The sequence below is a fragment of the Doryrhamphus excisus genome, chromosome 16 (assembly GCF_030265055.1).
Source record: "Doryrhamphus excisus isolate RoL2022-K1 chromosome 16, RoL_Dexc_1.0, whole genome shotgun sequence".
NCBI classification, from domain to species: domain Eukaryota; kingdom Metazoa; phylum Chordata; class Actinopteri; order Syngnathiformes; family Syngnathidae; genus Doryrhamphus; species Doryrhamphus excisus.
In genome coordinates, this window is record NC_080481.1 from 429,511 (window position 1) to 442,981 (window position 13,471).

At 41.1% G+C, this 13,471-nt stretch overlaps 2 protein-coding genes and 1 long non-coding RNA gene across 9 annotated transcripts; 2 read left to right on the forward strand and 1 right to left on the reverse strand.

Annotated features, from left to right (window-relative positions):
- Positions 1-128: 128 nt before the first annotated feature.
- On the reverse strand, positions 129-2,796 carry lipt1 (lipoyltransferase 1). Of its 7 annotated transcripts, none has more exons than XM_058052426.1 (4): positions 2,689-2,796; positions 1,706-2,187; positions 1,400-1,621; positions 130-1,303 (listed from the first exon to the last, which is right to left on the reverse strand). In XM_058052426.1, exons 2-4 carry the CDS (start codon positions 1,929-1,931, stop codon positions 891-893), a joined length of 861 nt encoding a protein of 286 aa, XP_057908409.1. In that variant the 5' UTR covers positions 1,932-2,187; positions 2,689-2,796; the 3' UTR covers positions 130-890. The 7 variants fall into 7 exon arrangements, with proteins under 7 accessions (XP_057908406.1, XP_057908409.1, XP_057908412.1 ...); XM_058052429.1 differs by having other exon boundaries at positions 1,706-2,205; positions 2,689-2,770; XM_058052424.1 differs by having other exon boundaries at positions 1,706-2,234; positions 2,689-2,770.
- A 1,416-nt stretch (positions 2,797-4,212) lies between these two features.
- On the forward strand, positions 4,213-6,221 carry c16h1orf115 (chromosome 16 C1orf115 homolog). The gene is made up of 3 exons (XM_058052430.1): positions 4,213-4,490; positions 4,669-4,941; positions 5,780-6,221. The coding sequence occupies exons 2-3, from the start codon at positions 4,777-4,779 to the stop codon at positions 5,915-5,917; spliced, it is 303 nt and encodes a 100-aa protein (XP_057908413.1). The 5' UTR covers positions 4,213-4,490; positions 4,669-4,776; the 3' UTR covers positions 5,918-6,221.
- A 1,293-nt stretch (positions 6,222-7,514) lies between these two features.
- On the forward strand, positions 7,515-10,524 carry LOC131104852 (uncharacterized). The gene is made up of 4 exons (XR_009119838.1): positions 7,515-7,554; positions 8,025-8,141; positions 8,888-8,986; positions 9,083-10,524. It is a non-coding gene; the product is annotated as an uncharacterized LOC131104852 (long non-coding RNA).
- The last annotated feature ends 2,947 nt before the right edge of the window (positions 10,525-13,471 follow it).

A 13,471-nucleotide genomic window follows, 5' to 3' on the forward strand; every position in this document is an offset into this window, starting at 1 on the left:
AAACAAGAAAAGGAAGAGAATTATTCACTTTGGTGAAAACAATTCCAACAATTCTTAGGCACATTAAAAAAATGTAACTGAAAATGTGTGTTCCTACCTTTTGCACATTAGATGCATACAAGTACGTGCACTTTATCCTTCTCCAGAAAAATGTTATTTTATTGTAACATAACCGATTTGAATATTATTGTTATATTTCATTTTTATTTGCTCAAGTTTTCCCTGACTCTGATAGAATGAAACAAAAAGTTCAACTTCACCAGTAATCAGTAGCGGTAATGTATTGCAGGCCAAATGTATATTATCTGTGTTTGTTAAAGGTAGTATACATTGACGCATACATTCTGACAGCCTTCTCTCTTGTATTGAGCAGCGACAAGCGTGTTTCCTTTATCAAGTCATTTTTTAATATTCATCACACTTGATATAATGGATTGTTCTTCCTGAGTGAAGTAAGAGACTGTGCTTCATTGTTCATGCTTGTGATTGGTCAACTGTTGTTGCTAACAGTGGCCCTTTTTGCGAATTAAAAATCCTTGTTGTTATAAAATTGTTATCAATGTTCGTAGTACTGCTTATCTCACATCTTGAATATTTGGCGATATCCTAAACTTGCTTGTAGTGCAGGGCTGAGGTCTCCGCATGGAAGAAAACCAACCAATTCAACTGGAATTACTCTGCAGCCTGGAGTCAGCACTGGTCAGTTCAATGACACACTTGACAAATGACATCATTATGACGGTTGTCCCAGTTTGTCCCAATTTGATGGCTCCTTCAAATGCAGCCCACCCAACGTTGTTTGTGCACTATTGCTCACTGATTTTATTTGTCAGTGTTAACTTCATGGCAGAACCCGGAAATTTCTTTCAGAAGCCTGCCAAGAAATTCTTTCAGCCCATGACAGCCAATATGGCGTCACATAGTCTCTGCAGTCTGTTCTGTTGCTCTCCGCTCTCACAGTGCAACAGCACAGAAAAAGCTGCAGCTACACGTTGCGGACAAAATCGCTCTCCTTCCAGCACCGCGCTCAGCTTGCTGCTGAGGCCACGTGGAAGCCAATCAGTCGGAAGGTCCAAGTTGCAGTTCTCAATCAGGCCATTCTTGACCTCTAAACACAGCCGTGCCGTGTCTTTATCCGATGAACAGTCATCGGTCAGTTTCAGCGGCGTTTGGACACTGAACTTTGGTGTCTTTCCAAATACCCAGTCCCATCCTCGCAGTTCTTCCGCCGCCCTGCTGAGACCTGGAAATGCCGACTCATCAGCTGGATTCACAAGAGTCTTTGCGGAGTTGATACCAAACTCTGAGGAGACGTGCAACACAGAAAGCAAAGCAAATAAGCCAGAACCCACCAGATGGTGGTAAACAAACATCACCAGGCACTCAGAGAAACCAGTACCTGCACTGTACTGGTCTGCCAATGCATCCAACAGCTCTTTCCACTGCAGCGTGGGGTCATAGTCCGTCAGATTAGCCACGGGTGAAGGCACACTGGGCGTGGCGTTGCTGCAGAGACCTTGGCAGGACGAGCGCAACACAGTGGAGAGGGCAGAGTGGTCAGCTGAGTGCAGGAGTGTGCAGTGATGGTATGATGACTTCCTGCTGATTCTCGATGCACTTCCTGGGGTCAGCAATAGGTCAATACACAAATAAAAGCAAATAACAAACACCTTTACCGCTGAGTTGTAGCTGGCTTAAACCCCACCTGAGATCTTGTAATGCCCCTTCAGAAAGATGTCCAGCCTTTTAGTGGCTTCGACCTCCAGTCCGGGTCGGAGACTTTTCAGAGCCTCAGTGATGACCTTCAGGTTCCTCTGGCGGTCATACGCCTTCTTCGACGCAAAGAAGGTAATGTTAAGATTCCCAAGGTCATGGAACACAGTGCCTCCACCACTTCGCCTTCGGGCTAACGTTATCCCCGAATGCTTCATGAGTGACAGGTTGCACTCCTTCCAGGGGTTCTGGTGTCGCCCTATGACCACGGCTGGCCTGTTGCGCCACAGGAGCAGGATGTTGCGTTGCTGCAGGTCTACATGGGCCTCGATCCAGTCCTCCAGGGAAAGGTTCTCATAGACGTCTGTGGACTGGGAGTACAGGACAAGCCCTCTGCTGCTGTCAGTCAGCAGACTACTGCAGGCCCGGGTTACCCGAGCGACTGTTGGACAACCGCAGCCACCCGAAGAGCGTCTGAAGAGAGACAATGACCTTCCAATGTTTGAGAACATGGTAGTCACCTCCACATAGTGGAAAATTAAAACAAGGATAATGATAAGCGATAAAGAAATGGGATGAATGGGTGACACAGGCATGCAGTGACGTCAACCTTCAAGTTAACAAGTAACACTGTCACAATTAAAAATGGCATTTTTACTTATTATTACATTATTATTACTTGCATCATCGACTCTAATTAAATACGATAGCAGTTGTTTACATTTTCAAATGGTATTGTGTTTGTTCATTTAAAACTATTATGTGAAATTACATTGATCACTTCATCTGCGTTATGGCGTGACGTCAGGGACTTGTCCTTGCTTCATGCTGATAACTTTGTACAGCTTAGCCACATTTCGGGATCGAAATCGCACACGTATTTTTACACAAATATGAGCAAGAAATTATTGATCTCGATGCCATTTAAATATCACGAAACAAAGATTTCTTACTGCGAAAGCCAAGAATAGATACCTCAGTCGATTGTTGGCCGATTAGTTGTGTCCGTCATGGAAACCTGACGTACAGCTACAAACGCTCACTGAGAGAAACGTTCCGACCACAATGAATTTATTAAAAAAAACATTTTGGACACAAGGTTCGCAAATGAGGGTACATCAAGGCACCTAGAGGGTACTTGAGATAATACTATACATTGTATCACACGGCACATATAGACAAACAACCATTCACACTCACATTCATACCTATGCACAATTTGGAGTCGCTAATTAAGCTAGCATGTTTTTGGAATGTGGGAGGAAACCGGAGTACCCTGAGAAAACCTACGCATGCGCGGGGAGAACATGCAAACTCCCGAGGGGGGAATCGAACCCAATTCTTCTAGCTGTGCACTAATGCACTAATCGGAACATGCCTAGTTTTCACCCTAATATTCATTAAAAACTTGAATACAATTTGCAGCTACGTCAGAGGTTAGATTCCCCTGAGTTCCATCCAGGAGTCCCTTTGGCTAAGGCAGGTGATTGTCATGATTTGAATTCGCTCGGTCTGCTGCCCTCTACTGTCCTGTTTGAAAACTGCAGATGAGTCTGCTCTCCATCCCTTTAACAGATCGGCTGCAGCCAATCAAGCCGTCTTAAGCCTTGAGGTCTCCTCAGGCAGTGCCAGATTGTTGTCAAACCTGCTCGTATTACTTGGATTCCTTTGAAACAAGGTCTAAAAGATTATCTATTGGTTAAAATAAAAAACTGAACGAGGGAAAAACGGAAATTCTTGTTTTTTTTTAGCAAGCCAGCTCCTTTAGATGGTGTGGACAGTTACTTTTTACATTTTTATTATTTTTTTCATTAGTTTTTTATTTTATTGTTTTTATGTGGCACATTAAGTGTCTTATTCTGTGTATTGTTTTTACCTTTGACTTTCTTACTTTTACCTTTAGTTGTATGACAACTTATTATGCATGTGTGTTTTGTGTTATGTTGGATGCTGTACAGCACTTTGGCTAGTTAACTGTTGGAAATGTGCTATATAAATACATTTGAAATTGACCTTGACCAAAAATGTGAACTTATTGAAAAAACATATTGAAAACATATTGAAAATTCATTGATAAAAGCAGCAGATTTATTTGGTCTTCTATGTTATTTATCTTTATTTTATTTATGATTTTATTTTAGGATTTTATAGTTAATGGTGCAAAATGAAAATGTGACAAGAACTGCTGCATCCGTACCCGTGCAGCCAAACCTCAGTTAAAAACAAACAGGCAAAGCTGTGGTCTAAAAGTAAATCATTCATGATACAAGGCTTCAATGGTGGCATATCAAGAACTGATTGGAAACATGGCTTTGATTCACTAAGACAGAACTATAGACTAAAATGAATATTTCATGAAGACTGTTATTACTTGTGTGTTCATCCACTCTCGCTGTGAGTCAGAGGTCAGAAGATAATGAACTCCATACCCAGTAGTGTAGTTGCATTTTATTGGTGTGCAGGTGTACGCAGCAGCTCCTCCCATTGCCGTGTGGTGTTATGCTCCGCCGGGCCGGAAAGGAAAACTTTCAAGGCGCTATCTTGTATTCACATGTGTCACGACTTGTATTTACACCCAACGTTTGTGATGCTTGTGTACTTGTGTTGTGCCAGTTCAACTGTCAGGACACAACGACAAGACATGTTTGTCGTTGAAAAAGAATGTTGGTCCACTCTATGAGGCATATTTCCTGGAATGGCAAACTTAATCCAGACTCTGGAGCAGGACTACAACATTTGGACGGACCAGATAACGTTCAGTGAAACGTTAAGTTAAAGTAGGTTTTAGGTGTACTATCATCTTGATATGTTTTGTTGTTGACTCAGCGGCAAGTTGTGTTTATTCAGTTCAGCAAACAGAGAAGGTTCTTCCCAGAGACAATTTAGTGGCGAGAGCGTAAAGATCCGACCAAATAACTATTGCTGCATTCTTTGTCTAATCTCGCATTTATGTAGAAGCTGACAGAGCTCCTGCTGCAGGCAACAAATAAAGTTGGATCCTCCCTTCAAAGTCCTCCCTCAGCCGTGGAGGACTCAGACAACAACTCTGACAAACAACAAGCAATGGGAACAAAGGAGACACTGCAGAAAACCTCCAAGGAAGTTTATTTTGCTGTCCTGCCAGATAAATATGAACCTTTGATCGAAGATGATGGGATTGAGGAAACATCTGAGCAAAGGTTGAGGAGGAAGGAGAAGAGGAAGAGAAGGAGGAAGAAGTACAAGAAGGTAAGAGACAGATTGTGTTGTTGTTATGAAAGCTTCATGTTATGCCCATCAAACTACTTGAATGGTGTATTGACACTTAGCCATACCGCAGCAATTAGCTACTAGTTGGTGAGTGATGAGCTTCACCGCAGCATCAGTGCTGAGCTCACGTCGCCTCAGACCACTACCAAAAGATAAGGCTAACAGTGCTATTGTGTTTATATTTTTGAGTGTATAAGTCGCTCTGGAGTACAAGTTGCAGGAACAGCCAACCTATGAAAAAAAGTGTGATTTATAGTCCGGAAAATACGGTATATAAAACAATAAAACCTTGTTGGAGGTATTTTAATAGTGGCGTAGGTGGATACGTTACATGCAGTAATGAGCTGTCTTTTTTTAGTTATTTTTATATCTTTAGAACAAACAGAAAAAAGAACAATATTTGTGTTTATGTCGCATAAGGATTGTGGATGATGGGCAAAATTTTTAAAAAGTGCAGTTTTCTGTTTTTTTTTTTAGCTCATTGTGTCATTTTTATGCTTGAAATGCTTAATTTAGGCAAACAAAATACTTCAAATTGAACTTTACGCATAGTTTTTTAAATTAATAGGCTGTATTCAACCATGAAAAAGATGATTATTAATTATGTATTTTTGAAAACCGTGATTGAAGAGTGACACCGCAAATTTGGATTGTTTATTATGTTTCACGTGCGTTTAAGACACTGAAATGATAATAAAGTCATACCATAGGTGTGCCAAGTTTGACCTTTGAGCTTAAAACACAGAGCGCCAGCTTTACAGTATTGGCTGCTGGGCATACAATGTACTTGACTTACTGGATACTTTCTCATGGGTAGAACCTCAAGAAGGCCTGCAGTTTCACCTGGCGCTGCCTGGTGTGCGGCCTGCAGACCCTGGCTGCCTCGTACGCCATGCCGCTCTCCGCTGTGGGAGTGGTGATGGAGAATCATCGAGCAACGTCCAGCAAAGCCTGACGAGACAGAGAATGGAGCTTCGCTATGAATTTGTCGGTTGTTGTTTTTTTTTCTTTGTCACAATTTTTGTTTGTCATAACAGTAAAACCATTTGCATGAAGTAGACCGGTGTTGGTTTCTTGATTTTTAAAAAGAATTTAATAAATGAATTCACCTGTATTAAAATGAGTATTAAACGCAGCCTTGTGATGTCAATTCTCCTTTCATGCTTGTCCAACCCATGTGGTCCAATGCCTTCTCAAGCCTTTCACTCGTCTTTCAACTTGTCTTCTATCCATTTTAATAAATCTTTCAAAAAAGCAAAGAGAGCCTCTTTGGTTATTTTTAGGTATAAAAAATATCCTCATCAATGTTCTGAATACAACCAGATAAGAACAACACACAAATGATTACACTGTGTCATTATTTATTTAACTAAAACTGTGCTAATATGTGACCCTGTGTGGAAAAACAAACATCCTTTGATGACAGTTCAATAGCTTAAGGAGGCCCCTGCAGCACCAAAAAAAGAAGTATCCTTTGTCATGTTGGTAGTCTAAAGTCCAGGGCCCAATTTGTGGCCCACTCCACCCCTAAAGTATGGAGAGCACTCCCACGAGAACAGTGACTCCCAAACTCTCAAACAAACCTTTTTGACCTGAAGCCACATACCCTCTTATCATGGACACTGGGGGGGGGGGCAGTTTTATCAGAATTAAATGGGCCACACCCAAGTAGTCGTTGGCCACACTCTCAGGAGATCGAGAAGACCTGGGTTAGAATCTGCTTGTGCATGTGTGAGTTTTCTCCGGGTACTCATTCCAAAAAACATGCTAGGTTAATTGGCCACTCCAAATTGTCCATAAGTATGAATGTGAGTGTGAATGGTTGTTTGTCTAGTATATGTGCCCTGTGATTGGCTGGTGATTGTGTGGAGTTTCCCTCCTTGCCATTGATGGGCGCTGCCACAAAGTTGGAAACATACCAAACATTGACTTGGTATAATGAATAAATAATTGATGTGCCTAAACCCGTATAATTGTAATGAATTGATCAAGTAAAATGTCTATTTTCAGTGTGTATTTGAAAGCAATTACATCGCTCAATCACACCCTCTAGTGGCCAAAAAATGTACTGCGCAAAAGGAGGCTTATTGGCCATAATCAAGTCGTGTTGTTTTGAGAATGTTTCACATAAATATCAGTTATATTATAGAATCTTTATTTATTATTACAGCACCATAATGTCCACAATTGTGTGCAATTGTCACACACTCATGATGAATTGCACTCTTTCATGGCACAAACATCCACGGCTCACGGCGTGAGCTCAGCGTCAGGTAGAGGGGTCTTTATCCTGTCTATCATTCTCTAAACATCCGCCCCGGAACTGAAATACCTTGACTTTCATCTCTCGACCTCAAATAAATGGCAGCCATATGGTACTGTATGTGTAACCGATGTGTTAATTTACTTAATTTTATTTCGCCAATAATTCATTTCTTGTATGTATTTGTCGCTATATGCATTTTTTAAAACATAGTCCATTATTGTATTTGCATTTATTTTTGTTGTGTGAACTATGACACCGTGTGATGTCACTTCCTGCCTTTCTGGCGCGCTTCTCTTCAGTCGCCTTTTGGACTGCTGAGGAACGAGGTATGCTAGTCGGTGGTAGCATAATTGTTAAATGTATAAAGTGTGAATATTGTAACACTCTACGCTCAGCCAAACACCAAATCCAGGCGGGCGAAACAACAGCTGTTTTTTTTTAAATTAAGGTCCAAGAACAATGATCCCTAACAAGGGCTACTTTAGTGGCCATAACCCACGGCTACAATTCTCTAACCTGCGGGTTCTGCCTCACTTCCTGTCCGTCACCCCTTTTCCTTCCCAACCCCGGAACATATCTCTCAAATACAACACATAACACATAATACCCCTAAGGGTCATTACAATATGTTACGCGTTTCACCCCAGTATGTGCATATATGATGTACAGTATGTAAAGACACCTTGTAAACTTTACTGTTAGATAATTTAGTTGTAAGGAGTTTGTTTTTTATGTGGTTTTCTTTTTGTAGGAAACGTGTGTTGACTCTGCTGTACATTTTGTTTGTTGTGTGCAGGGGAAATAAACGCCCCCTCCGGTTGGCGAAGGAATTGCAGTCTCCCACCTCGTCTTTTCAAACTAGGAAACAACGCAGACTACATTTAGCCAGTGTCAGTGCAGACCGGCTACGTATGTACGTACATTACAACAACACAAGTAAATATCTCTTGATCGTTATCCTGATAGCCACATAGCTGTTCCGTCATCCATTCAGCCACCTTGATGTTGTGCCCTTTCATTTCTCTTCCCCTTATCTGTTGTTCTTCATCCTTCTGTGGCCCCTCTGTTATCGTTTTCTTTCGTCCAAAATTCTCCCCATAGAGGAAACTTGGCTGGGATATGTGAGCAGATTTGCTATGATTTCTCTCTTCTTTGCATCTGGCTAGCTTGTATCTAAGTGACATTGTTGGTACTGTAGCTGTTTGGAGTGTGATGCTCGTCACCATTACCGCATCACTGTTAGTGGGTGTAACTGGCTAATGAATATATCCAAACTCATCTTCTATGTGTGGAGTCTTGGAGAATTATTACAATTACTTGAAACAGAAAGATGGACAACAAAGAGGAGAGATATTTTTTTGGAAAATTGAATTTTACGGTCTCTTTTCTGTTGTGATTTTCCACCAAATTGTGCTAACACGGCACTGTGTGCTTTGCTATTTTGCTTCTGCTCTTGCAAATGGATCATCAAGCTGTTTTACACCAGCAATAACAAAATAATTTGTGCTGTGAACTCACAAGTGGATGTGCACATTTTATGAACTCACACTTAATGTTATTCATGCCAAAGTGGTTGATGCTGATGCCCACCTTCTCTCTTTCCGCTCCTCCTCTTAACCCGCACCACCCCCGCTTTTCTATTTGTTGCCGTGGTTACAGGGCAGCCCTGGCCTCCGCTCGCCAAGCCCAACCCCTCCCCCAGACTCTTAGCGTTCTGGAGAGTACGCCCCAGGTCAGGGGCATCCACCCCATCATCAGGTAAAAGCAAGGACACGGCTACTTATCGCCTGTCTCACCATGAAATTACAGCATGTATGTATAATGTATGCACTTTGCCTTTTTTTTTTTTTTTAGAAACAAGGAAACCAGCCAAAATGAGTTCATCTTTTACTTCAAGAGGTTGATGCGTCTGTTGATTGAGCGAGCACTCTCCTTCCTCCCGTCACAGGTTCTGATGCACAGTTCATTCATTCACTTTGGATCAATACATTCTCACTCCTTGACGAGCAGGAGTGAGAATGTCTGAGGTTGATGAATAGACAGATGTCGACATAGGAAACGATGAAAGATTGCATCTGCTCAAGAGCAATTAAACATTCATATGCAGTCATTCATATTGAGGAAAATATGGAGTAATATGTGCCCAGAAAGGCTCTTTACACTTTTTGTATGATGTCACATACAGATACTGAACATACATATGACCCCAAAAATTACATTTTCTTCTTTCCCATTTTACAACTTTAAAAAAATAACATCTCTTTTCTTTATTTAATCTGTATTGTAGTAAAATTAAAGTTTTTTCTTAATATTTACTTTGTTCTTGTAAAAGTACACCTGTATTTTCCGTTTCTGTTTTTATATTTTTATTTTCCAACTATTTCAACTGGCGCTGCTGCCATGATGGCCGTTCGAGTCCTACTGGTGAGTCCTGGTTCTTGCTCCCGGTAGTGGGCAGAAACTGGTACACATTCATTCATCCCGCTTATCCTCATGAGGGTCGCGGGGGGTGCTGGAGCCTATCCCAGCTGTCTTCCACCCTGGACTGGTGGCCAGCCAATCACAGGGCACATATAGACAAACAACCATTCACACTCACATTCATACCTATGGACAATTTAGAGTGGCCAATTAACCTAGCATGTTTTTGGAACGTGGGAGGACATACAAACTCCACACAGAGATGGCAGAGGGTGGAATTGAACTTCTAGCTGGGTTGGCCTTGAAAGTGCAATACTGTGGATGACTTAATGTGTCACAATGTTGTTGCTCCACTGCTGTGCACTGTAGCAGTATTGGAAAAAAAAAGTTCAATCCTATAACGTGCAAACTGCGATCAAACTACTAAATGTTTCTCACAGCTAAATGCTACTTATTAGCACATTTTGTTGTCATTCACACGTGTGCAGTTTGCACTGTTTTGTTTACAACTTCTGATGCATGTTTTTGTTATATGTTCCATAAAAGTGCAACGGTGGTCTAACTTAGTTTTGACTCCAAATATACTGTAATCTGCTAACACCAAAACGTCTCATCTTACATATTTATCCTTTATCATATATTTCAAAACAAAAAGAGGCCCTTTGAAACAGGAAGGATATTGTGGAAAGCAACCTTGATATCTTCCATCACTTTCCGTAACGACCACTGACAGCTGTCAAGATGTCAGCCACGGTAAAGTATGATTGACGCACATTTGATGAGCCTCACGGACAATTACAAACCGGCAGCTTGTTAGACACATATTGACCTCCAAGAGGCGTGTATTAGCAGGGGGAAGAAGTGAGGGGTGTGTGTGTGGGTTGGAGAAGGACAGTCAAAAGACGTGAGCGAGCTAAGAATATCAGCAGGCTTGTTTTTGTGCTTCTGAGCCGCTGTCAAAAGATGTGATAGCAGACTTGATGAAAATGTGCTGTGCGTTTTTAAAAGTCTTCTATCAGATTCCCTCACCTCAAACAAGAACATGGAGTTCACAGATGTATTGAAATGCTTCTTCTTTACATCAGCATCAGTCCCTTGAGTGACAGTGGAAAACCAACAGGAAGGAGGTGCGTGCGTGTGTGTGTGTGTGTTTGTGTGTGTGTGTGTACACGCGCGAGCCGGACAAATTGTTAGTGCAGAGCAAGATCTTGATCTCTGGTTTCTTGTGACTTTTTATCTTTTTTTGTTCTCGATATCTTCACATTGGTCACCAGGTCTGCTGTGGAGTCAGATGGCCTCCTGGATGGATGGTGTACCAGGCCTCCATGGAAGGTGAGTAGGAAGACTTAAAGCTGCCATCATATACAGTATGTATGCTTACTGTAAACAATGTCAAATAGGAAGCTAGTTTCAGACCTGACCTGTGATTAAGTCCATTTCCATGAAGTCGAGTATAGAAAACCGACGTATGACATTCTCAATACGATTTATTAAACTATTAGAGCCCCCCAGACATGAAATAAGCATATAACATTTACACTTGTATTACCCAACATTACATATCGGAATAACTCAGACCTGATCTCCATGTTAGCACTGGAGGTTCTATTACTGACACCTGGTGGTCAGTGTAGAATACTACATATCAACTTGTCTGAATGCATTTTCTCAATGTCTTCTATTTTGAGTTATACTTGAAAATCATACATTTAGGCCAAAAATACATCACATTTCCATATTTATTTGACCAATAATAGGCCATGATCACCCACAAAAGAACAATTATTTATTAATACATTTGGAAAAGCCATGATAAAGTGAAGCAGCAAAATTTGAAGCTCAATGTGGGACAACGGTTTGTGTCAATTTGCTATGCTAGCTTGATGATGTCAAAGGCCCAATTAATTGTTTTATAGTCCCTACTGTGAGTGAGTAAACAGAATCTGGCGTAAGCAGACAATATACCAACACAAAATATGTGTTTTTAGGGGGGCAGGGGATAGTTTTAAGCTCCCCTTTTGACCAATTAGAAACTAGCTGTCGTGACGTCATCAATGCAGGCCAGGTTCAGTGACAAACTCACCGGTGGAGCCTCATGCCTTTAAGGTGAAAACGGTCTCTTCTGGAGCCCAAAAATTGGATTTTCAGGTAAGAAAGTAAAAAGTACTTACTAAGTACTGTTAATAATAAGAACTGTTCAGCGATAGACCATAGACGACACGATCACGTGACCACTATGGCGGGGGACATGCAAACATAGAAGTCTGACCGCCGTCAATGGCGGTCCTGGTAAGAGGCGGAGCCCATTTAAACCAATGGCAGTGCTATGACGTCACTATTATTTGCATACATTACCCATCAGGATCAGCCCTGGTCAGTCTCCCACAGACTGCATTTTAAATTTCTTTCTAAACACTACTGGATCTGGTTTCATATAAACAATTCCTCTATAGGTTGCTGCTTATACAGAAGATTGCAGTCTATGAATATTTCAAGGGCTCTTTTAGCTTCCACCATGACTGTAGATACCTTAACAAAGGGCAGTCTATTTATATTGCCATTTTCCCGCTGACGTTACGGTACAAGTTGACTTAACGGTGGCAAGTATGACACACAAATTCGTGAAGTGTTTCTCTTTTTATACCTACGAGGGTTTGTTCACCAACGAGGTACTGAAGTATCTTTCTAACCAGTAGGTGGAGCAATACACACATGGATCAGCAACAGGGTATATTCGCCTTTATATCACTTGGAATCTTTCTCATATTGAGTCTTTCTATCAATATGTCTGCCATTAATTGATCTATTATATAGACTAAACAGCCCTACTGGACACAAGTACAGTTCATAAGTACTGGTTCATAAAAAATAATTGGTAAGCATTATCCAAATTATTCACACAATATACAGTCAAATCTTTTATAATGTGGTAAGTAGTAATATTGCATACTGAACATTTCTGTTTTCCTTTCATCCAAGAAGCAGCATAGCTATCACACAATATGATGATGATGATGACGATGATGATAAATGCTATATTCTCTCGGGAGGGGAGCGGGGACAAGAGGAGTGTGTGACCCCTGTGACTTTTCTATTCACGGGGTCACAGGTCAGATTGGATCCAGCTCTCTATGGACAGATTAAAGCCGGTCGCCAAGGTAACGTGACGACGTGGCAGCAGTGGAGGGGGTCTTGTTCTGTCTTATGTACTATATGGATGGAAATGTGCTTTTTTCCTCTTTGTGTTTGACACTAATATCCAAAGATAATTACTAAGGACTATTAGAAACATGGATGGAGGTGTGTGTGTGTTTGTGTGTGTGTGTGTGTGTTTGTGTGTTTGTGCACAATGCGTGTGACTCATTTCCAAGCGTCTGAGGTCACGCTACTTGCAAGGAATGGTGTGAATGGGAGTGGTGCACGCTAAACACCCCTGGATTCATGTAACACACATTTACAAAACAAACGTCCCTTGCTATATCGCAATCGGAATATCGCTCCCTCATGATGTCACGGTTTTACAAAAAAATACATAATAAAACCATAAATAAAACTAAAATGTAATCTAAGGCAGAAGAAACCTTCTATTTATGATGGTAGTATTTTATATTCACTTATTACAGCCGGGTTTGGCACCAATTAACCGTGGTTAATTAATCATCAGGTGGAGGTTCATCTGGTCTCGTTACAGGAAATATGAATCCATTTTGGTTCAAATATACAGAAGCCACTTGTGTATCATTCCAAAAAACTGCTGAGATGGTTTAGGAAGTAGTAAATTATTAACAATAAACACGCTCATTCGGACATGAATAAATACAA